The sequence below is a fragment of the Elephas maximus genome, chromosome 19 (assembly GCF_024166365.1).
Source record: "Elephas maximus indicus isolate mEleMax1 chromosome 19, mEleMax1 primary haplotype, whole genome shotgun sequence".
In the NCBI taxonomy this organism is placed as follows: domain Eukaryota; kingdom Metazoa; phylum Chordata; class Mammalia; order Proboscidea; family Elephantidae; genus Elephas; species Elephas maximus.
Genome location: NC_064837.1, coordinates 77,495,815 through 77,521,889, shown reverse-complemented (window position 1 = coordinate 77,521,889; position 26,075 = coordinate 77,495,815). Strand labels below are relative to the sequence as shown.

General features: G+C 41.5%; 1 protein-coding gene across 1 annotated transcript in view; it reads left to right on the top strand.

Annotated features, from left to right (window-relative positions):
- XKR4 (XK related 4) overlaps positions 1-24,024 on the top strand; it is a 516,669-nt gene extending 492,645 nt beyond the window's left edge. Inside the window, exon 3 of the mRNA XM_049860443.1 lies at positions 22,559-24,024. Within this exon, the coding sequence (XP_049716400.1) occupies positions 22,559-23,505 (947 nt within the window). The 3' untranslated portion in view covers positions 23,506-24,024. The remainder of the gene's footprint in view (positions 1-22,558) is intronic.
- Positions 24,025-26,075: the final 2,051 nt, after the last annotated feature.

Genomic DNA, 26,075 nt, shown 5'->3' with positions numbered 1-26,075 from the left:
TATAATAGGTTCTGAAATCAGGTAGAGTCAGGCCTCCCCCTTTGTTCTGCTTTTTCGGTAATGCCTTATTTATCCGGGGCCTCTTTCTCTTCCATATGAAGTTGGTGATTTGTTCGTCCATCTCATTAAAGAATCTCGTTGGAATCTGGATCGGAATTGCATTAAATCTATAGATCGCTTTTAGCAGAATAGACATTTTTATAATGTTAAGTCTTCCTAACCATGAGCAAGGTATATTTTTCCACTGATGTAGGTCTCAAAAGGTTCCATGCAGAAGTGTTTTGTAGTTTTCTTTGTATAAGCTTTTTACATCTCTGGCAAGATTTATTCCTAAGTATTTTATCTTCTTGGGGCTACTGTGAATGGTATTGATTTGGTGACTTTCTCTTTGATGTTCTTTTGTTGGTGTAGAGGAATCCAACTGATTTTTGTATGTTTATCTTGTATCCCAATATTCTGCTGCACTCTTCTATTAGTTTCAGTAGTTTTCTGGAGGATTCCTTAGGGTTTTCTATGTATAAGATCATGCCATCTACAAATAGAGATACTTTTACTTCTTCCTTGCCAGTCCGGATGCCCTTTATTTCTTTACCTTGCCTAATTGCTCTGGCTAGAACCTCAGCACAATGTTGAATAAGAGCAGTGATAAAGGGCATCCTTGTCTGGTTCCCGATGTCAGGGGAATGCTTTCAGACTTCTCCATTTAGGATGATGTTGGTTATTGGCTTTGTATAAATGCCCTTTATTATGTTGAGGAATTTTCCTTCAATTCCTATTTTGCTGAGAGTTTTTATCGTGAATGGGTGCTGAACTTTGCCGGATGCCTTTTCTGCATCAGTTGATAAAATCATGTAATTCTTGTCATTTGTTTTATTTATATGGTGGATTACATTAATTGTTTTTCTAATGTTGAACCATCCCTGCATACCTGGTATGAATCCCACTTGGTCGTGGTGAATTATTTTTTTGATATGTTCTTGAATTCTATTGTCTAGAATGTTGTCGAGGATTTTTGCATCTAAGTTCATGAGAGTTATAGGTGTGTAATTTTCTTTCTTTGTGGTGTCTTTACCTGGTTTTTGTATTAGGGATATGGTGGCTTCATAGAATGAGTTTGGGAGCATTCCGTCCTTTCTATGCTCTGAAATAGCTTTAGTAGTAGTGGTATTAACTCTTATCTGAAAGTTTGGTAGAACTCTCCAGTGAAGCCATCCCAGCCAGAGCTTTTTTTTTTTTTTTTTTGGAAGTTTTTTGATTACCTTTTCAATCTCTTCTTTTGTTATAGTTCTATTTAGTTGTTCTACCTCTGTTTGTGTTAGTTTAGGTAGGTAGTGTGTTTCTAGGAATTCATCCATTTCTTCTAGGTTTTCAAATTTGTTAGAGTACAATTTTCCATAGTAATGTGATATGATTCTTTTAATTTCAGTTAGGTCTTTTGAAATATTACCCATCTCATTTCTTATTGCGTTTATTTGCTTCCTCTCTTGTTTTTCTTTTGTCAGTTCAGTGAATGGTTTATCAATTTTGTTGATTTTTTTCAAAGAACCAGCTTTTGGTCTTGCAAATTCTTTCAATTGTTTTTCTGTTTTCTATTTCATTTAGTTCTGCTCTAATTTTTATTATTTGTTTTCTTCTGGTGCCTATGGGTTTCTTTTGTTGCTCTCTTTCTATTTGTTCAAGTTCTAGGGATAATTCTTTGATTTTAGCCATTTCTTCTTTTTGGATGTGTGGATATATTGATATAAATTGGCCTCTGAGCACTGCTTTCACTGTGTCCCAAAAGTTCTGATAGAAAGTGTTTTTATTCTCATTGGATTCTATGAATTTCTTTATTCCATCCTCAGTGTCTTTTATAATCCAGCCTTTTTTGAGCAGAGTTTCATTCAGTTTCTAAGTGTTTGATTCCTTTTCCCTGCTTTTCCTGTTATTGATTTCCACTTTTATGGCCTTATGGTCAGAGAAGATGCTTTGTAATATTTCAGTGTTTTGGATTCTTCTAAGGCTTGTTTTATGACCTAATATGTGGTGTATTCTAGAGAATGTTCCACGTGCACTAGAAAAGAAAGTATACTTGGTTGCTGTTGGGTGGAGTGTTCTATATGTGTCTATGAGGTCAAGTTGGTTTATTGAGGCAATTAGATCTTCTGTGTCTTTATTGAGCTTCTTTCTGGATGTCCTGTCCTTCACCGAAAGTGGCGTGTTGAAGCCTTCTACTATTATTGTGGAGCTGTCTATCTCCCTTTTCAATGCTGATAGAGTTTGTTTTATATACCTTGCAGCCCTGTCATTGGGTGCATATTTAATATGGTTATATCTTCTTGGTGTATTGTCCCTTTAATCATTATATTGTGTCCTTCCTTATCCTTTATGATGGATTTAACTTTAAAGTATATTTTTTCAGAGATTAATATTGCCACTCCTGCTCTTTTTTGATTGTTGTTTGCTTGATATGTTTTTTTCCACCCTTTGAATTTTAGTTTGTTTGTGTCTCTCAGTCTAAGCTGTGTCTCCTGTAGGCAGCATATAGATAGACATTGTCTTTTAATTCATTCTGCCACTCTCTGTCTCTTTATTGGTGCATTTAGTCCATTTACATTCAGTGTAATTATGGATAGCTATGAATTCAGTGCTATCATTTTGATGAATTTTTTCTGTGTTGTTGACAGTTTCCTTTTCCCAGTTGATTTTATGTGCTGAGTATTTTATCTTTATGTATTGTCCTTTCCTCATATTCGTTGTTATTGATTTTGTTTCTTCTGAGTCTCTATTTATTTCTTGTATTTTATTTTGATGTGTAGGATAGTTTGTCTCCTTTGTGGTTACCTTATTATTTACCCCTATTTTTCTAAATTTAAACCTAACTTTTATGTCTTTGTATTGCCTTATCTTCCTCTCCATATGGAAGATCTATGACTACATTTCTTAGTCCCTCTTTATTGTTTTAATGTTGTCTTCTTTTACATAGTAACATCACTGTTACCCTGTGTTGAGTGTTTTTTTTTTTTAATCTTGATTTTTTTTTTTTTTTTATTTCCCTCTCTGGGTTGACTTCTGATTGCTCTGCCCAGTGTTATATTCTGGGGTTGATACCCAATATTATTGATTTTCTAACCAAAGAACTCCTTTTAGTATTTCTTGTAGTTTTGGTTTGGTTTTTACAAATTCCCTAAACTTCTGTTTATCTGGAAATGTCCTAATCTCACCTTCATATTTGAGAGACAGTTTTGGTGGGTATATGATTCTTGGTTGGCAATTTTTTTCATTCAGTTTTTTATATAAGTCATCCCATTGCCTTCTTGCCTGCCTGATTTTGCTGAGTAGTCTGAGCTTATTCTTATTGGCTCTCCTTTGTAGGTGACTTTTCATTTTTTCCTACCTGCTCTTAAAATTTTCTCTTTATCTTTGGTTTTGGCAAGTTTGATTATAATATGTATTCATGACTTTCTTTTAACATCCCTCTTATGTGGAGTTCGATGAGCATCTTGGATAAGATATCTTCTCATCTTTCATGATATCAGGGAAGTTTTCTGCCAACAAATGTCAACAATTCTCTCTGTATTTTCTGTTATCCCTCCCTGTTCTGGTGTACCAATCACTCATAGGTTATTTCTTTTGATAGAGTTCCAAATGATTCTTAAGGTTTCTTCATTTTTTTAATGCTTTTATCTGATTTTTCTTCAAATATATTGGTGCCAAGTGATTTATCTTCAAGTTCAGAAATTCTGCCTTTCACTTGCTCTATTCTGCTCCTCTGACTTTCTACTGAGTTGTCTACTTCTATAATTTTGTTGTTAATCTTCTGAATTTCTGATTGCTGTCTGTCTATGGATTTTTCCAGCTTATTAAATTTTCCATTAAGTTCCTGAATAATCTTTTTAATTTCTTCACTTGCTTTATCTTTGTGTTCCTTGGCTTGTTCTGTGTATAGCCTTATTTCCTTCTTGATGGGTTCAGTATATTAATCTTTTTTATTCTGCCTCTGGTAATTCCAGCAATTTACTTTCATCTTTTTTTTTTTTTTTTTTTTTTACTTTCATCTAGAAGATCCCTTGATTATTTGTTCTGAGAGCTTGTTGAGGCGATCATGGTCTGTTTCTTTATGTGACCTGATATTGACAATTGTCTCCGAGCCATCCATAAGTTATTGTATTAGGTTATTTTATGTTTGCTTACTGTGTTGTAGCTTCTTTCTTTGTTTTGTTTTGAGATGCCCAAATGGCTTGCTTGAGTGAGCTAGCTTGATTCTTTTCACCTTTGGAGCTCTGTCATCCTGTCCCCAGATGGTTAGAGCTGTTATCAGGTATATCAACCTAGGAGTCCATTCACTTTTCTAGTATGAGTCCAGCTCAGGTGTCCAGGTAGCTATCATCAAGTGGGTGGTACAGGCTCTGTCCTACAGTCTTAGAGGGGCAGGGGTGATTGGTGTAGGTACTGGTATCTGGTTGCAGCAGGCGGTCACACTCTTAACAAGGCAGGGGGCTGAGAATCATCCCCCACGAGTCTCTGAGGAAAGCATGTCCCTGTTCCCTAGAGAGTACATGTGGGTGGGTTCTATGGACGGACCATGGACACCCAATGCCTTTCGTTGTAAGGACTGGGAGGTTCCAGTTATCCTTTGACCCCTGTCATGGGTGGCTGGGTGACCTGAGTTTGGCTACTAGTCCTTAGGCTCCTGATGTGAGTATGTGAGGATACTGTTTAATAGGCAAAGTAATGTCAGACATCAAACACCCATCTCTCCACCACACAGCAGAAACGGTTGGAGTCTGCCAACAAGGACCTATCCTTCTGAAATAGGCCCACACAGGTCCATGCAGATGGGAAAGGTGCTCAAAGTCCATGGACCATTTATGCCTGGACAGGAGCTGCTTCTGTCCTGAGCTCCCCCAGTTAGTAGAGCTTGCAAATTATCTTTTCCCCAGTTGCAAATCTATTCCTTCTCCAAGGCTGGGAGAATGGTTCTAGGTGCTCAACAGGGCCTATCTCAGGCCCAGGGATGTCAGCCGCTGAAGCTGGCCTGGGAGCGGAAGTGGGGGGCACGGTAAAATGTACGCAAGTACTTAGCTTTTGCCGAGAGCGCCGTTCTGCTCAGGTTCTAGAGGTGTGAGTGGGCTGTGTGGCTGGCTGCTTCTCCCTGAGGAAACTGCAGCCGAACACTAGTACCACCCCGCCGCCGCCGCTTCTGGGAGTGGTGCCTGAGGGCTCCCCGTGGTTCAGTCCAGTACCTCCTCTCCGCTTCTGAACCTCTCTTCCTCCCCCTACCCCTCAGTTCGTTTTCTAAGTTTGCCTTTGATGCTCAGGGCTCTTAGCTTGTCATAACTATATTCATTTCACTTGTTTTTTCGGGTCTTTGTTGTAAAGAGGGCTCACCGGAAGCATCTGTCTTTTTGCCATCTTGGCTCTGCCTCTCTAATTTGAAATTCTTTAATGACATCTTTTTATAAGCCATTTCCCATCTATTTATCTTCTTTGGTGAATTATCCAAAACTTTTGCCCATTTTTAAATTGAGTTGTTTTCTTATTGTTGAGTTTTATGAGTTCTTTGTATATTTTGGATACGAGTCCTTTATCAAATGTTTTGCAAATATTTTCTCCCAGTCTATGCCTTGTCTTTTCATTCTCTTAATTTAAAATAATTTTTAAAAACATTATTCTATGAAGAGAAATGTTTTACATTTGTAAAGAGAAAATGTCCTTTCTTTGTCCTGTAGATTGTACCTTTTATTCTGTTATTCCTGTGGCCTATTATTCTGTGAAAGTCATCCTCCACCAGTAAAGCTTCCTTTGGTTCCAGGACCTGAAAGAGCACCTGGTGGCAGGAGGGCTGTAAAATTAAGAGGAAAGCTAGGATTTGGAATGGCTAGATTTATGTAGAAAGTTTTTTGCTCATAAAGGACATTATTTCCTTGATTCTCCCTCAAACATATGAAGAATAGGTAACTCTTAAGTCACCCAGAGCTCCTAGCTAATATGTCTAAATTCTTCATCCTGTGAACTTCTTAGCAGCTTGTTCCCCTACAGGGCTTCGAGCTAGCTAGTTCTGGCTTGAACCTCTGCTAAGAATTTGCATCTCTAACAAGTTCCCTGTGGAGATTTGCATTTCCACCCCAGATACACTGAGTCATAATCTACATTTTAACAAGATCACCAGGTGATTCTTATGCATAACTTCCTAAGAACTTGTTAGAAATGCAAATTTCAGCAGGGGTTTGTACTGGAAAGAGCCAGCTTGAAGCTCTGGTTCCCTGCACCCTCATTGTCACATCCCCCTGAAATACTTCAAAAGCCTCCCACCTCCCCCCACTCGAATTTTCCCTGCCACCTCAGGGGTCACACAAATCTTGTCATGCTGCTGCTCAGGTATGATGGCATCCAGAATGATGTCCCACCCCTGCTCATCTCTGGTGTCTCCTCCTCTTACCCCACACACCTGCTCTCCAGCCTCAGCCACACCTATAAGCTGTTGCGTTGGCTGGCTCTCCTCTGGGCTGCCCTCCCTCCAGGACCCAGCCTCAGCGCAAAGGTTGCCCTTCTCCCCTCCACACCATGTTCCCTGTGTAGTAAATGTGCATTGTGACTATACGCCTGTCTTACACACTGATTTCCAGTGCCTCTAGGGAAGCAAGTTTGTGTCTTTGTGGCTGACACTTAATAGGCATTAATAAACATGTGCAGAAAGAAATAATTGAGGGAGGGATGGAGGAAGGAAGGCCTGAGTGTGGGCTTTCTGGTTGGAGCGTAGCTCACAGTGTGCACCTCGGCCGTGGGCACAGCAGGTACACTCTCTGTTGGAGCCTCTCCCACCTCAGGCCTTCTTAAACTCCCTTTCTCCCGGGTAGGTAGAGTCCCGGGTGAGCAGGCTCCAGTCCTCATACCACAAAACGGCTTTGGCTTTCCATGTCCACAAATGCAAATGTTCATGCCTCCTCAAGTCATAGGATCATGGCATGCCAGCCTGTCTCACAGACCCCTAGTGTTCCTGTCTCACCCTACACCATCCACCCCTGCACTGCCGCCCCAGAGACACCTGGCCCTTTATGGCACTGACCCTGGCCACAGGTAGTGGATCTGGTTAGTGCCAACAGCTTCCTTTCTTCTGGGCCCTCTTCCAAACCCTCTGAGGATGACTAACTCTGAATGTGGGTGGCTGGAGAGTAAATCTCATTGGAATTAACGCGTGATGATAAATCCCAGGGACCCAGACTGTCATTCCCTGTGGTGGTCCTTCTTTTCAGATTCCTCAAAAGAAGCTGCTAATTGTCAATACTCTTGAGGCTGGTGGGCTGGTGGGCAATTTGAGACATGCAGCATTCACATACATGGCAGACCACAGAGGCATCTCAGGAGCAAACAGAAAGGAGGAACAACTAAAGACGTCCTCTCAGACACTTCTGTTGGCATGGTGAGGGCCAGGTGAGGGAGGAGCAGACCTTTCCATGGGGGCAGGAGGACAGAATAAACCGTGCAGGGAAGCAGCCTGAACCCATGGGCATCTGGCCCTTCACTTGGCAAATGTCTACCCACTTTCCTGAAAATGATGGAGAAGTTTACTGAGGTGTGGCATTTGTCCCCCTTTTTTGACAACTTTAGATCTGAACAGTTACCCTTCAAGAGGTTTACCCTGTGGGCAGAGTATGCTCACAACAGGGGTCCCTGCAGTTCTGTTTGTTTGTATGTTTGGTCACAAGGCCTCTAGGCATTAATTCAGTCAGACATCACACTACCACCACCTGAAAAAGTCTTCAACGAGGTATCCGGCTTCACGATTGGCCCCAAATGTTCCAATGAGCGTACTGAAAATTATAAGGACTTGGAAATCAGGAAAATGTGGGTAGAAACCCTGCTTCTGCTACTTCTTGGAAATTTGCCAGTGAGTTAGATCAGGGGTCAGCAAAACTTGACTCATGGCCTATTTCTTCATCTGTTTAAGTAAGGCCTCTGCTGCTTACATGCTATACCAGCAAAGCTTCATGGCTATGACAGAGACTGTATGGCCAGCTAAGCTTAAAATATTTACTACCTGGCCCTTTTCCGAAAAGCTTGCTGTCCCTGTGTAAGAGTATTTCATCTCTCTAAGCCTCAGTTTCCTCATGGGTAAAACACATCAAAGAAGTGATACTACAAGAAATAAGTCAGATAATAAATGTGAAAAAGTCAGCCACATCATAGCGTGTAATACATGTGGGAATTTTTTAATTACTATTATTATTTTCGTCTTTCTGTTGTCCATGTCTCTCACAAGTGGGAGAAGGACCCAGCTCCCGTCTGCCCATCTCTCTCTCTCTGTTTCCCTCTTTCCAAAAACACAAAGCCATCAAGTTGAATTCAAATCATGGTGACCCCAAGTGTGTCACAGTAGCACTGTGCTCCATAGGGTTTTCAATGGCTGATTTTTCTCAAGGAGGTCGCCAGGCCTTTATTCCAGGGCACCTCTGGGTGGACTGGAACTTCCAACCACTCAATTAGCAGCCTAGCGTGCTAACTGTTTGTGCCTACTAGGGACTCCATTTTTCTCTTTATTTCTCTTCAATTCAGTCTCCCCCTTACCCTCCCTCTCTCCCAAAGGAGAAACACTACAAGAATAAATATTGTGGTAAAAAATGAGACAGAGCTATGTGAGATCTTCTGAGATGCTCTTTTGCAATAAGAAGGAAGAAACTTTCCACATTTGTTAAGGAGAGACACTTTCCTCCTCCCAAGAAGTTCCTTCAACTTCTTTCATATTACAACACTTTATAAATTTCAATTCAATGTTTCCCTTATCAACTCCATAGCAGCCTTACAATTTGCCTTGCAAAGGAGTTGAAATCCTCAGAATGGATTACAAAAAGAATGCATATCCCTACCAAAACTAAATATATTAAAGCATTTAAATATTTTTAATCAGAATTATTACAAGGTTTAGCACAGAGATAAAATGGCTTCCATGCAGGAAGATTTAGAAAGTCTCAGACCTGTGGAAGCTATATTGCTTCCCTCATCTTTACCGCACTTCACAAAGACCACAGCAGAGAGAGTTGTCAATTTTTCAATCCTTGTAGTCTTTCAACTAGATTAGTTGGATATGTTTCATGCCAAGTGGCTCTACTGCTTTTATATATTGTAACTAAGAGAAAAGCTCTAAACATAATGAAGAATTGTAAAAACATTCTAGAGAAACCCAGACTTTCTGGATTGTCATTTTGTGACCAGCTATAGCCACAACAATGGACTCAAATACACCAAAAATCGTGAGGATGGCACAGGACCTGGCAACATTTTATTCTGTTATACATGATGTCACCATGAGTCAAAGCCTACTCAATGGCAACTAACACCTAACAACAACTCTTGGGTCCACCTTTGTCAGACTGTGGTGGTTTACATGTTGCTACGATGCTGGAAGCTATGCCAACAGTATTTCAAATACCAGCAAGGTCACCCATTGTGGATAGTTTTCAGCAAAGCTTCTATACTAAGACATACTAGTAAAAAAAAGGTCTAGCAATTTACTTCAGAAAATTAGCCAACGAAAGCCCTAGGATCACAGCAGAATATTACCTGATATAGCACTAGAAGATGAGCCCCCTAGATTGGAAAGCACTGAAAACACACAGTGACTGCAACTATGAACTCAAGCATACAAACACTTGTGATGGTGGTGCAGGACCGGGCAACATTTTGTTCTCTTGTGTGTGGCATCCCCGGGAGTCAGAGCCACGGCGATGGCAACTAACAACTACAGCAACTCTTAGGTTATACAATCCAACTCAAACGGGGCAGTATTTTTCCTCAGATGAAAATCCTGGATGACTAGGAGGGCTGTTCTCAGTCAGAATATGGAAAGAGGCAAAAAAGCATGGTTTTCCTTCTAGGTCATTGTGATTCTGATCAATATTGTGAGCCTGGAGGGTGGTGTGATGTGACCACATGAGGGGTCAGGAAGCCTGGAGGCCCTTTATGGCCCTTCATAAAGGAAACTCAGTGTCACCTTCAACTCCTCACATCATTATCCCATTAGTGTGGATTGGGGGAAATTTGAGAACCACTGTCCCTGTCTTTGTCTCATCACCTGGTTGTTAACGAGAGCAGCAGTCTGTTGTCATGGCTGACAGAGCAGTGGAATCTATGGGTTCTGATACCTTCCCCCTTGTTGACTACCTGGGCTTGGCAAGTGATCTAACTTCTCTTTGGGTCTCTGTTTCCCTATTGGCAAAACAGAGGTCAAAGTCCCCACCTCCAAGCGTTCTCATGAGCTCTAATTGGACAGAGGTTGTAGATATCTAGCACATCACCAGGTGCAAAGCAAGGGATCAACAAACGTTTGTTCCTTCTTCACTTATCTGCTGGTTATGAGCCTCAGACGCACTAAGAAAAATATAAAATTTCTCGACTATTATTTCATTATCCAAAATTCAAGGTCTCATTTGCTTTTTCATTTGTTGGTTTAGGGACTGTTCCTATACAGGAAAAAAAGTCATGTTTGAGATGAGAGACTGTATACATTACGAATGGTCATGTGACCATCTCACTCCATAGCCAAGGAAGGTTATGTTGTAAAGCGCCAGTTTCCAAACTATTTGTGAGAAGACACTTTACATTTCCTGAAAAAATATTAAAATCAACAGAAAGGTTGGACAAATGGGATAAGAAGGGAAGTCATGATGTTTGCAGTAAAGATGGTAGGCAGTTAAAGAGACAGTATGAGAACAGCTGGAATCCCTGGGTGGCGCCAAGGGTTAATGCCCTCGGCTGCTATCAGAAATGCAGGCGATTCGAGTCCACCCAGAAGCACCTCAGAAGAAAGGCCTCCAAAAAATCAGTCGCTGAAAACCCCATGGAGCACAGTTCTACTCTGTCACACATGGGGTCTCCATGAGTTGGAATCGACTCGACAGCAGCTGAATTTCTTATGATAGCAGCTATTGGCTGACCACTGCACCAGCTCAAGACAGTGGCTCACAGCATGACGCCGGGGTCGGTCGGCGAGCCTGCAAGCCGGCGAAGACATGCCCTCCTGACAAGACGTGCCTACCGGCACCATAGGGCAGGTAACTACAGCTGGTGCGTACTATGAAAAGCAAAGGCAGGGGGCGCTGTGGGCACTTACAACGAAGGCGCTAGCAAAGGCTTAGCTAAGGAAAGGATGCTTGAACTGACAATGGAAGGATGAGGTGGCTGAACAAGAGAGAAGGAGCTTTTAATGGGAGAGCTTAGCATTTCCCCTCTCTGGGAAGGGAACACCGTTATACTTAACGTCTGAGTAACAGAGATGGCAGGGTGGCTGGGGCACAGAGATGCAGACACAAGACGAGGCAGGAAAGGGCGGGGAGTTGGTCCAGACAGCTACCAGCTCAAAGCCTTCCGAGATGTCCCAGAAGAGCGCCAGTGAGCCGGGTGGTGCTTTCCGGGACCGCGCAGGCTCAGCACTGCTGCTCCGTCTCCGTAGGTAAAGGGAAAGATGTTTTCAGGAAAGGGCAGATCCGGGAAGATTTCAGAAGGAGCGAATCCGGCGCTCCATCAAGAGGAGTCCGCATGTTGCCAAAATCCTGCTTCCCTGGTGATGGATTTCAGAACTCAAAAAGAGGGCTTTATTTGAGTATGCATGAAGGGAATAGTCACCCTGTTTATTCTCATTGCTTTTAAGTATGTTTGAAATTTTTCAAAATAGTGAATATTTTACGTTAAAAAGAAAAAACCGCTTTCTAAACAACCACAGTTTGGTTGTGATCACACTTTTTTTTCCTCTGAGAGTACAACCTTTGATTTGCTCTTGGGGGGGGGGGGCTGTGATTATGCGCTACCTGCCCCTCCCCGCCCCGGGAGAGGATGGAGACAGGCTCATTCAGTTTGCTGAAGAATCAAAGAATTAGAGCACTTGGTTCAATTCCCTGAACCTCCTCCATCTAGGGAATGAGGCTATAAATCTTATAAAGCATTCTCTGGAGATTTCCAGGATTTCTTGTTTACACACAGACCACAAACAACACGACAGGAGTACAGATTTTATTTCACTGCATTTTGGCATTTGCAGCTCGCACTGAAACCACAAAGCAGCAGAATAGGGGAACAGTGAAGAATTGTGCAAAACTTGAGCATCTGATTTTCTCTTTGGTCTCCCTTCCTTCCTTCCTTCCTTCCTTCCTCCCTCCCTCCCTTCCTTCCTCCCTTCCTTCCTCCCTCCCTCCCTCCCTCCCTTCCTTCCTCCCTTCCTTCCTTCCTCCCTCCCTCCCTTCCTCCCTCCCTCCCTCCCTCCCTTCCTCCCTCCCTTCCTCCCTCCCTCCCTTCCTCCCTCCCTCCCTCCCTCCCTCCCTCCCTTCCTTCCTTCCTCCCTCCCTCCCTCCCTCCCTTCCTTCCCTCCCTTCTTCCCTCTCCCTCCCTCCCACTCTCCCTCCCTTTTCTCTCTCTTTTCTTCTCTCACTCTATCTCTCTTCTCCTCTCTCTCTCCTCTTCTTTCTCTCTCTCTCTGTGCCAGTCCTTAACGTGTGCCAAACTGTGCTAGCCTGGGGACAAAAAAGTAAACAAGGTAGATATTAATCCTTCCCTAAAGTTCCACTCTGGTGAGAAACAAGTAAGTACAAAATGAAGCACAGTTATAAACTGTGACAAATACTCTGAGGAAGAGGGCAGTGTACTTGTTACAAAGACTTGTTCGTGAAGAGAACTAGTTTACACTCAGGGGCTAGAAGTAGCTCCCTCCTAGTCTAGAGGTTTCAAAGTTAAAAAAGGGCCTCTGGGATTATACCATTTCCAGAGTAAGATCTTATATCTCACTCTCGCCCTTATCCATTCCTTCTAAGAGGAAATATGTTTAAATTGAAACAATAGAGTTTTTGCCCACAACTCCTTCCCCTTTCTGAACAAACATACTCCAAGCTACTGTTTTCTATAATCTAAAATGAACTGTAAGGGATTCTCTGTATCTCTCACTAAAACTGCACGTAAATCCAAAATAGAAGGCCATAGGAAAGCAGGTCACTGGGGTGGAAGTCAGGGCTTACTCAGCTGATGGGTCCTCTTAGCGGGAACTGCGGGAAGCCTTGAAAGCACATCTGGATTTGGAGCAAAGTCACAGGACTCAGGACAGGGTGCAGAAAAGGGCCATTAGGGCGGACCAGTCACAAACAATGTACCTTCCTTTCTGCTTTTGAGTTTTATTTGGGTATTAGGCACAGTTGTGAGCTTACATTTGGGTAACATCAATGTGGGCCAACATTATTTTATTAACACAATTATTTAAAAGAAAAAAAAAATCAATTCCATGCCATGTTCAATAGGGGACAGGAAATAAGGAAAAGGACAGAGCAGAAGGCAGAGCAGAGACAAAGCAGGAAAGGAGAGACAGACAGACAAAGGAGGGGGAGGAAGGACAGGAGGAGAGGATATGAAGAGAGTCGCCATAAGGGGAAAAGTCATCCAGAAAAAAAGAGGGAAAAAAATACAAAAATTTGCTACTCACTTGGATACATGGTATTATTTTGAAATGTTAGTTCACTGATAATCTAGTGTTAGCCTCATGACCCTTTCAGTGATACAAATCTTTTTTTCAGAATGGACCAGTATCATAGTATTCTGAAAAACTATTTTTTCTATCCACAGTAATTCAAGTGAACAGATTTGAGGGGTTAGAAGTAGCCCTCTCCTAGTCTAAAAAAAAAAAAAAAATTTTTTTTTCTAAAAAAAAATAAAAATAATAAATTTTTTTTTTTTTTAGTCTAGAGATCTCAAAATCAACTTGAAGCCAGCTTACAACAATAATGCGTGTGTATACGTATATGTATATGCTCAAAATAATGGACTGTACTGTCATACCAACTCTACTGTCACTGAATCATCTCATTCAAAGTTAGGCTAAGAGTTCAGGCTGCAGTGCCTCAGGAAATCAAAAGTGCATGGACCACTTTGGTGGCAGAGGCCATGCACCAAAATAGCACACATTGTGACATTTTAGTCCAGCTGTGCACAAAGCCCTCTTCTTAGAACAGTGCACCTACCTGGAAATTCATGCCATCCCTCTTCCCCCCCCCCCCATTCTGGGAAGGGCATTGCACTAACCACCGAGCCAAAAACCAAAACCCACTACCATCGAGTCGATCCCGACTCATAGCAACCCTGTAGGACAGAGTAGAACTGCCCCCATAGAGTTTCCAAGGAGCACCTGGAGGATTCGAACTACCGACCTCTTGGTTAGCAGCCATAGTTCTTAACCACTACACCACCAGGGTTTCCATCTACGGAGGAGGGGGGATAAAGGAAGAAAATTGTGTTCTTTCCAAGACAGAATCGGATTGCTTCCGTGTATCCAACCATGTGTGCATTATGCACACCTAGGTGGTAGGCCATTATCCCACACGCAGCTCTGCAGCTCAGAAAAGGCTCGTAGTTGAGATGGATTTGCTGGCTGATGAGTTGGAAAAGGTTGTTCAAACCTGGGGAGTGTGTGGACTTACCCAGAGAGACATTGAGGAGGGGAGAGGACCAAGGGGAACATCCTAAGAAGTAACAATATCTCAAAGACAAGCAGATGAAAATTAGGAAACCAAAAATAGGAAGAAAATCAGGAAAGAGACAAGGCCCATTAAATAAAGAAGAGGAGAGAGAAAATCAAGTGAAGAGTGTTTCTTGGGATAGAAGAGACTTGTTACATGTTTGTAAGCCCCAGGCAAGGAGATCTTGGACAGAAAGAGCCTGAATACGTAGAACCCATTGCTGTTGAGTTGATTCTGACTCATAGTGGCCCTATAGGGCAGATTAGAACTGCTCCACAGGGTTTCCAAGGATTCAAACTGCTGATCTTTTGGTTAGTGGTTGAACGCTTAACAACTGGCCATCAGGGCTCCGAATACAGAGAGGGCAGGGGTAATTGGTAGTGTCCATCCTCAAGGAAGCAGAAGGGTTAGATTTGCAGTAGAAGGAGAGTTTTCATCTAAGGCAAGAGGGAGGCAGGAAGAAGAGAAGATAGAGCATTTAACCTCAAAGACAGACTGTTTGTTTTCTGTAAAATTAGATAGTTACACTTGGTAAGCTCTGAGGTCTTATCATCTACTCTAACATTTTAATAAATAACATAATTCCATTTAGTCCCCCATAGCTGCTTTTGTAGCTTGGTCTTTAAAGTTTCCATCGGTGATATGCTGTCCATTATCTTGAAAGAAAATACTGACAGACACGTTATGTGTTTCCTCAGACTATTGAAGGAATCCCTATTTTTAGTATTTTAATGGTGTGGAAAAAATATTGTCCAACATCACTTATGTAATAGTCCACCCTGAATGCATAACCTGAATCTAACTATGAGGACACAGCAGGAAAACACAAAAGAAGAACATACTGTACTTTTTTTTTTTTTTTTTTGAGGTAATATGGTCTTCAAAAAAAAGGTCTATGTCATAAAAGGTAAAGAAAGTCTGTGGAAATGTTCCAGATTAAAGAAATGTAGGAGATTTGACAACTGAATGTAATACCTGATTCTAGACTGGGTCCTGTACCAGAGGGAAAAATTCTGTAAAGGATATTATTGGGTCAATTGATGAAATCGAAACGTTGATGGTGAATTAGAAAAAGTATTGTATCTAGGTTAAATCTTCTGAAGTTGACAACTTCACTGTGGTTATGTAAGACGATATCCTTATTCATAGGAAATAGACACTGATGTATTTTAGGGTAAAGGGCCATGATGCTTGCCACTTACTCTCAATTGCTGGAGAGACAAAGAGAGAGAAAGGGAAAGAAAGCAAAGATGGAACAAATGAGGCAAAATGACACTCTGGTTAAAGGGTACACAGGTGCTTTGTGTACTATTTTTATTCTTCCAACTTTTTTAAAGAAGTTTGAAATGATTTTCAAATAAAAACCTGAAACATGTATCTTAGCTAAGGCAAGCTCAGAGTCCTGTGTTCCAGCAGCATGCCGCTGTGTGTCAGAAACACAGGGGAATTATGCTTCAGTGATAATTCCGGGGCTTGCAGAAGGATTCTGGCTAGGAATTCAAAATAAATGAGCTGGGGTTATTTGCTCAAAGAGCAAAAGAACGCTGCGCTTCACGGCAGGTGTAAATTTGTAATGAGGAGGGCTGAGGGACTTATTTAACTCTAAAATGGTCCCATATTTTCAATTCAGGCATGTATTTGTCTTGCAAAAATTAATTGCTTGGCTAGACTGACTAAAGAAATACAGGAAAGGAAACAAATAACCCGAATAAGAAATGAGAAGGGCCACATCACAACAGACCCAACTGAAATTAAAAGAATCATATCAGATTATTACGAAAAATTGTATTCTAACAAATTTGCAAACCTAGAAGAAATGGATGAATTCCTGGAAAAACACTACCTACCTAAACTAACACAATCAGAAGTAGAACAACTAAATAGACCCATAACAAAAAAAGAGATTGAAACGGTAATCAAAACACTCCCAACAAAAAAAAGCCCTGGCCCGGATGGCTATACTGCAGAGTTCTACCAAACTTTCAGAGAAGAGTTAACACCACTACTACTAAAGGTATTTCAAAGCATAGAAAATGACGGAATACCACCTAACTCATTCTATGAAGCCACCATTTCCCTGTTACCAAAACCAGGTAAAGACATCACAAAAAAAGAAAATTACAGACCTATATCCCTCATGAACATAGATGCAAAAATCCTCAACAAAATTCTAGCCAATAGAATTCAACAACATATCAAAAAAATAATTCACCATGACTAAGTGGGATTTATACCAGGTATGCAAGGCTGGTTTAATATCAGAAAAACCATTAATGTAATCCACCATATAAATAAAACAAAAGACAAAAACCACATGATCTTATCAATTGATGCAGAAAAGGCATTTGACAAAGTCCAACACCCATTCATGATAAAAACTCTCAGCAAAATAGGAATTGAAGGAAAATTCCTCAACATAATAAAGGGCATCTATACAAAGCCAACAGCCAACATCATTCTAAATGGAGACAGCCTGAAAGCATTTCCCTTGAGAACGGGAACCAGACAAGGATGCCCTTTATCACCGCCCTTATTCAACGTTGTGCTAGAGGTCCTAGCCAGAGCAATTAGGCTAGACAAAGAAATAAAGGGCATCTGGATTGGCAAGGAGGAAGTAAAATTATCTCTATTTGCAGATGACATGATCTTATACACAGAAAACCCTAAGGAATCCTCCAGAAAACTACTGAAACTAATAGAAGAGTTTGGCAGAGTCTCAGGTTATAAGATAAACATACAAAAATCACTTGGATTCCTCTACATCAACAAAAAGAACATCGAAGAGGAAATAGCCAAATCAATACCATTCACAGTAGCCCCCAAGAAGATAAAATACTTAGGAATAAATCTTACCAAAGATGTAAAAGACCTATACAAGGAAAACTACAAAGCACTACTACAAGAAATTAAAAAAGGACATACTTAAGTGGAAAAACATACCTTGCTCATGGATAGGAAGACTTAACATAGTAAAAATGTCTATTCTACCAAAACCCATCTATACATACAATGCACTTCTGATCCAAATTCCAATGTCATTTTTTAATTTGATAGAGGAGCAAATCACCAACTTCATATGGCAGGGAAAGAACCCTCGGATAAGCAAAGCATTACTGAAAAAGAAGAAGAAAGTGGGAGGCCTCACTCTACCTGATTTCAGAAGCTATTATACAGCCACAGTAGTCAAAACAGCCTGGTACTGGTACAACAACAGGCACATAGACCAGTGGAACAGAATTGAGAACCCAGATATAAATCCATCCACATATGAGCAGCTGATATTTGACAAAGGCCCAGTGTCAGTTAATTGGGGAAAAGATTGTCTTTTCAACAAATGGTGCCAGCATAACTGGATATCCATTTGCAAAAAAATGAAACAGGATCCATACCTCATATCATGCACAAAAACTAACTCCAAGTGGATCAAAGACCTAAACATAAAGACTAAAACGATAAAGATCATGAAAGAAAAAATAGGGACAACCTTAGGAGCCCTAATACAAGGCATAAACAGAATACAAAACATTACCAAAAATGACGAAGAGAAACCAGATAACTGGGAGCTCCTAAAAATCAAACACCTATGCTCATCTAAAGACTTCACCAAAAGAGTAAAAAGACCACCTACAGACTGGGAAAGAATTTTCAGCTATGACATCTCCGACCAGCACCTGGTCTCTAAAATCTATATGATTCTGTCAAAACTCAACCACAAAAAGACAAACAACCCAATCAAGAAGTGGGCAAAGGATATGAACACACACTTCACTAAAGAAGATATTCAGGCAGCTAACAGATACATGAGAAAATGCTCTCGATCATTAGCCATTAGAGAAATGCAAATTAAAACTACGATGAGATTCCATCTCACTCCAACAAGGCTGGCATTAATCCAAAAAACACAAAATGATAAATGTTGGAGAGGCTGTGGAGAGATTGGAACTCTTATACACTGCTGGTGGGAATGTAAAATGGTACAACCACTTTGGAAATCCATCTGGCGTTATCTTAAACAGTTAGAAATAGAACTACCATACAACCCAGAAATCCCACTCCTCGGAATATACACTAGAGATACAAGAGCCTTCATACAAACAGATATATGCACACCCATGTTTATTGCAGCTCTGTTTACAATAGCAAAAAGCTGGAAGCAACCAAGGTGTCCATCAACGGATGAATGGGTAAATAAATTGTGGTATATTCACACAATGGAATACTACGCATCGATAAAGAATAGTGACGATTCTGTGAAACATTTCATAACATGGAGGAACCTGGAAGGCATTATGCTGAGCGAAATTAGTCAGAGGCAAAAGGACAAATATTGTATAAGACCACTATTATAAGATCTTGAGAAATAGTATAAACTGAGAAGAACACATACTTTTGTGGTTACGAGGGGGGGAGGGAGGGAGGGTGGGAGAGGGTTTTATACTGATTAATTAGTAGATAAGAACGGCTTCAGGTGAAGGGAAGGACAATACTCAATACATGGAAGGTCAGCTCAACTGGACTGGACCAAAAGCAAAGAAGTTTCCGGGATAAAATGAATGCTTCAAAGGTCAGCGGAGCAAGGGCGGGGGTTTGGGGACCATGGTTTAAGGGGACTTCTAAGTCAATTGGCCAAATAATTCTATTGTGAAAACATTCTGCATCCCACTTTGAAATGTGGTGTCTGGGGTCTTAAATGCTAACAAGTGGCCATCTAAGATGCATCTATTGGTCTCAACCCACCTGGATCAAAGGAGAATGAAGAACACCAAGGTCACACGATAACTAAGAGCCCAAGAGACAGAAAGGGCCACATGAACCAGAGACCTACATCATCCTGAGACCAGAAGAACTAGTTGGTGCCCAGCCACAATCGACGACTGCCCTGACAGGGAGCACAATAGAGAACCCCTAAGGGAGCAGGAGATCAGTGGGATAATGCAGACCCCAAATTCTCACAAAAAGACCATACTTAATGGTCTGACTGAGACTAGAGGAATCCCGGCGGTCATGGTCCCCAAACCTTCTGTTGGCCCAGGACAGGAACCATTCCCGAAGACAACTCCTCAGACATGAAAGGGACTGGACAGTGGGTAGGAGAGAGATGCTGATGAAGAGTGAGCTAATTATATCAGGTGGACACTTGAGACTGTGTTGGCTTCTCCTGTCTGGAGCGGGGATGGGAGGATAGAGAGAGTTGGAAACTGGCAAAATTGTCAGGAAAGGAGAGACTGGAAGGGCTGACTCATTGGGGGAGAGCAAGTGGGAGTACGGAGTAAGGTGTATATAAACTTATATGTGACAGTCTGAGTTGATTTGTAAACGTTCACTTGAAGCTCAATGAAAGTTAATTAAAAAAATTAATTGCTAAATAGGTCAAGAAGCAAACTATCATTTATTCTAATCATTCCAAAAGCAAAAGAAATTCATAAAGGGAAGGGGCATGATGGATGTGAAATTTCCTTTAGTAAAGATTTTTTTAATTGTAAGATACATAGAAAGCAAAACTGATGGAAACTCATGTTTTACTTCCAGAATATTGTCTTAACAAGTTTCCGGAGTGTCAAAGATGGGCTGAATCACTCTTAGCACATGCAGTAGAAAGGGGAAAGATTAATGGGCAATTTGTACAAGGCTAATGTTTTAATTTTTTAAACCTAACAACAATGTGCACTTGAAGTTTTTTACTATTTTTTCACTGCTTTGAAAAAGAGTCTTAAGTAGCATCTTCCTGTATAAACTGGAGGAGCCCTGGTTGTGTAGTACTTAACAGTTTGGCTGCTAACCAAAAGGTTAGCAGTTCGAATCCACCAGCTGCTCCTTGGAAACCCTATGGGGCAGTTCTACCCTGTCCTAAAGGGTCGCTGTGAGTTGGAATCAATTTGATGGCAGCGGGTTTGGTTTTTTTTTGGTTTGTACAAATTGGTATAGCTGTTCTGACTACCCTGATCAAGTCAAGCTGGCTGTTTCTCTTGTTTGCACAAATCTGGCTGACAATGTGGAGCCCTGGTGGCACAGTGATTAAGAGCTTGGCTCCTAGCCAAAAGGTCAGCAATTTGAATCCATCAGCTACTCCTTGGAAACCCTATGGGAGAGTTCTACTGTGTCCTATAGTGCTGCTGTGAGTCATAGACCACTTAAGGGCAATAAATTTGGTTTTGGTTTCTGGCCAACAGTGCGGAACCTCTTCCTGAAGATGGCGCTATGAGAAGCAGCATCTGAAAGGCCAATGCCTGCACCTGAAAGGGGGAGGGGACTTCTGTAGAAAAAGCTCTAAAATCATTAAAAAAAAAAATAGTCTAGTGAAGAAGCTACACATGTACAAATGGTACATCCAGGGAGCTAGGTCATGGGAGGTCCATGCCACACAAAGGTGTTGAAATAAAAATGGCACGGCCCTTTGTTCTTACATCCTAAGCTCATAATAAATGTTGTTCACAGTCACAATTCCATCACCTTTACTTTCCATCCTTCCCCCTTTTCCTTCATTTTTTTGTTTTCCTTCTTCCCTCTCATTTCACTACTGAATTTGTTTTGTAGTTGATGTAACCGTCTTCTGCCACATAGGGATTATATTATCATCTAGAAATGTGCCTGGGACTTGTGGTCATGACAGAGTTGTGTGCTGGCCAGCCAGAAATGGAAGATCCCATGCAAGATGCCCAGGTGTTCTGCTGGCTTTATTGGGAGTTACTATGATGAGTGGCTGTTGGAAAAGATTTCCTTTATAATAATTGGGCTTTTTTTGGAGTTCACCATAGTCACGGAGGATGTGTGAAGAGTGATGACTGAGATTTATGTTTTCTATCAATCAGCGAGGCCTTTTCCCACAAGTCATTTTTTAAAAAAATTAACATTTAATCCTCATAAAAAAATGACGGCTTTTCCCTACTGAAATATAAAAGTGCCAATTCCATCATAAGCTCTTGGCAGTCATCACAGCTTCTATTATTTACAAAGGGGGAGAAAGACTGTCATGTGCCCTGATGATGATTAGAGTAGATCTGGACCTCTGAACACAATAGAGCATTCTTCGCCTTGGTAAGTCTCTGTATGGCCCCTTCAGGAAGCAGCTGCAAGGCATGTGGACACTGAATCTCAGGGACAAAGTGAACCCCTCAGAAGCTGTCTCCTAAAGGAGGCCGTGTGTGTTTTTAGGTGAACCTGTCCATGTCTGGACCTAGGATGCAATGTTGGAGACACAGAAGTTGGAGCAAGTGTAGAGGAGAGCAATAAAAATGATTTCAAAAATTGGGAATCATAATTTTAGAGGAAACTCTAAACAAATGGAGTTAATATAATACAGAGAAGGGGTGGCTGAGAAGTGATTTCAGTGCAGCCTTTCATTTAAGAAAGGATAAGATGAATGGCAGTGAGCACGCATTCCTTTTTAAGGGCAAGGCAGTAAGGACAGTGAGGGGTCAGACAAAAGCTGTAGGTAGAGTACTGGGTGATACTAGGTAACAAACTGCACACCAAGAACACCAAAAACATTGTAAGCATGTTATAGACTCCTTTTCTTTTGTGAATAAATCACATTTATTCTTGCTTAAAAGCAGACAGCCCCTCAAGATTCCTGTGGTTATTTATCCCTTTCAATCACAGAATCTCAAGGCTGGCAAGGAACCTTGGGGATCATCCACTTTATAAATGAGGACAACCATTTAAATGATTATCCAAGATCACGCATTTAATAAGTAGCAAAGTTAAAACAAAAACTCTGTTCTGTAACCCAGTCCACTGTTTTTGTTTTTTGGGTTTTTTTTTTTTTTTCCACCCACTAATCAAAATCACCTGCTTAGTGTATTCACACCAAATACACACAATTAAAGTTCCACTGCCTTCTCCAGATCCCATGTTGATTTCAAGGGGCATTCCCATTACCTCCGTGACAGCTCTGTATCGTTGGCACCACACAGAGGACAGATACTGGTATCCTCATTTGAGTGCTTTGTTTGGTTACAACTCAAAAAACGTATAACTATTCTCTGAGGTCACAGCTAGCCTGTCCAAAGCCCCCAATGCCAATTGGCTTACTTTCTGGGGACACCATTACATTTGACTTTTGACAGAATTTCTTCCTGTTTGCCTTTTAGGTTTCACAGCGGCAGCCTCCCTTGTGTCTTTGGCTTGGGCCTTGGCTTCTTACCAGAAGGCCCTCCGGGACTCTCGCGATGACAAGAAGCCCATCAGCTACATGGCCGTCATCATCCAGTTTTGCTGGCACTTCTTCACCATTGCGGCGAGAGTCATCACATTTGCTCTCTTTGCCTCAGTGTTCCAGCTGTACTTTGGGATCTTCATCGTCCTGCACTGGTGCATCATGACCTTCTGGATCGTCCACTGTGAGACAGAATTCTGTATCACCAAATGGGAAGAGATTGTGTTTGACATGGTGGTAGGGATAATCTACATCTTCAGCTGGTTCAATGTCAAGGAAGGTCGGACACGCTGCAGGCTCTTCATTTACTACTTCGTGATCCTCCTGGAAAACACAGCCCTGAGTGCCCTCTGGTACCTCTACAAGGCTCCCCAGATTGCAGATGCGTTTGCCATCCCCGCCCTGTGTGTGGTGTTCAGCAGCTTTTTAACTGGCGTTGTTTTTATGCTGATGTATTATGCCTTCTTTCACCCCAATGGACCCAGGTTTGGGCAGTCGCCGAGCTGTGCTTGTGAGGATCCAGCAGCTGCCTTCACTCTGCCTCCAGAAGTGGCCACAAGCACTCTACGGTCCATCTCCAACAACCGCAGTGTGGCCAGTGACCGTGATCAGAAATTTGCTGAGCGGGATGGGTGTGTGCCTGTCTTTCAGGTGAGGCCGACAGCCCCATCCACGCCATCCTCTCGCCCCCCACGGATTGAAGAATCAGTCATTAAAATTGACCTGTTCAGGAATAGGTATCCAGCATGGGAGAGGCACGTTTTGGACCGAAGCCTCCGAAAGGCCATTTTAGCTTTCGAATATTCCCCGTCTCCTCCGAGGTTGCAGTACAAAGATGATGCCCTTATTCAGGAGCGGTTGGAGTATGAGACTACTTTATAGAGCAGAAGAATTTGCAGGAGCCACCGGGTCCAGTGAAAGATTGACAGTGGGCTGTGGCAATAATGGAACTTCATCCTAGAGTAGGGCAAGCAGCTGTGACCTTCTCAGTCCAGCCATCATCATGACTATGGTTTGATCCATTGTAGCTGACTAGCTGGTGTTGGCCTCCTGTCCAAACAGCAGCCCCAAGAGCCTCAGCTACTCCACCTGAAGGAGCAACCCAGCACAGGACTCCTCGTTGTTACCAAACTTCTGCACAGTCTTTCAACGCATCCACCAGAGGGTAGTCATGATGGAAAATTTGCCTCAAATCCATAGGGTGTTTTGATAGAGTAAACTGATCTTTACATAAAGATACATTCAGTCGCACACACACAAACACACACACACATGACAGCAGTCTTCTGTCAAAATAGCGTTGGTGATTTTTCTTGATGCAAAGCTCTGGAACACATACGCACACACACAAAAAGAGAGAGAATATAACCTTCAAGACTCCAGGAAAAAAAAAAAATAGCACTGCTTAGAAAATAATTCATAAAAACATTTTCTTATTAGGAAATAATACCATGTGTGAAAAGCCTACCCGATGGACAGTCCACTCAAGTGTGTTTACATATGTATTCGAATTGAGTGAATGGTTAGTTTTCTACACATTTGACGGTTTATATTTTATTTTACATTTTCCGTTGGGAACATCCTTTATGACAGAAATCCTATGCAGCACATTTATGGTTTTCAGTAAGAAGAAGGAGCTCACCAACTTAGTGATGTAAACAAATGATAATCATGATTCAGTATTCAGTTGCAGAAATTTAATAAATACAAAGGGAAGAAGTGGGAAAAAGGCAAAAGGAGAGTCTGATTCTACACTGGGGTGGCTCCACTGGAATGACAGGCAGGACGGCAGGATGGACCAGGGTCTGGTTCAGGATGCTGGATGCATGACTCTGTGGGAATGCAAGCAGGCGTGACAAGAGACCACAACGTTGCCATACCTTTCTAGTGCCAAACACTGAGTACCCGCAAGACTGATATGGAAGCCAGATGGACTGAGCGCCACAGAAGCGGATGCAAGAATGAACAATGAAGTTCTCCACTATGTACAGACGTTCTTCCCCAATCTAAGGTCAACCTGATGTGTTTTTAGAGGCTTTGGGACACATTTTAGTAAGTATGAGCAGACAAATGCAGTGAAATATGCTATGAGAACTCTCTCCTGAACTGACTGAGGGCTTATCACTATATCCAGCTCAAATTTGTACGTATTTGAATTATTTGTAAAGTTGCACTCTTACAAGCTTCTGGGTTTCAAATACCTCCGTACAGCAAGTAAAAGTCACCCTGCTTTCTGTTCTGTGTCCTCCTGTCATGGTGCTTTTTGTTGCATTAAAAGTGCCGGTCAAACTTTGATAGTATTTTTTTATAGTTGGTGCAGAGTGGAATAACTCATGGATTATTTCAATATTTTTGTAATAAAAAAATATAGGGTATACATATAGGTGTCATCACTTTTTTTATAGACCTGGAATTGTTTCAGCATCATAGTTTCAGTATCATAATCACTTGGGATGTCAGAGTCTGGTCCCCAAATCCCATCCACCTGCTTCTGCAGATTGAAAGCACTTGTCTCTTGGAAGATCACTTGACTTTTCAATATTGGTGCACCCAGGAACCTGGCCAGGGGTGCTATCAGAATATCAGGTGAAGAGAGAATCCACTTAACTAGAAAGGGCTTGTCGAGACTGGCCAATGTTTCCCAGGAAATCAAAGATGTAAATGCTTACTTTCATCTGTCCCTCATGGCAACCTGACCACAGTGGAAGATGTCTTAAACTGCCTCCCCTGTTTTATTTTAACCCAGCTGATAAATATTAGTCAAGTCACCAAAAAAGGAGGGGAAAAAGTTAGTTTAACTTAATTATTCAATTATTTGGACTGGCTTAATACGGTCAACTTCTATAGCCACCACCTGTAATGCGTGCATAACACAGAGGCCGCTGGCCCCATGATGATATTTGCAGGAAGGGGCAGAAGCCTCAACTTAAGACTTCTTTTGGTATAAAGCCCCAGAGCAATTTTTTTTAAATCAACAATTTTTATTAGTAGATGTACTTCCGTAGTACTCCGTGTCTTGATCCTCCAAGCAAGATTTCCACTCAAAAATAATAACCTTTGCTCGGATATGGGAAGATGGCGTACCCACCAGTAAAGGCCCAGGAATATGCTCTGCTTTTCAGCACAATCACCGTTTTAGAAGGAAAAAAGTTGATTATGTTGGCAAATTCTTTACTCTCGCGCAGAACCATGAGTTACTGGCTTCACTATTTCCAAGAACACTTTTTACGTGATAATCTTTGGAAATCGAATTGCTCAGCAGAACCTTTGACTCCATGAGTAAATAACAGATTACAATCTAATAATGTCAATCAACACAAAACCCAACAAGCTCACTCTTCAATCATGTAAGTTCTAAATTATTTTCAACTTGATCCCTAATTTACCATGTTAAAAGTCAACACAAGTACTATGTAAATCGGAAATAATGTGCTGTTTGTATTGAGGTGAAA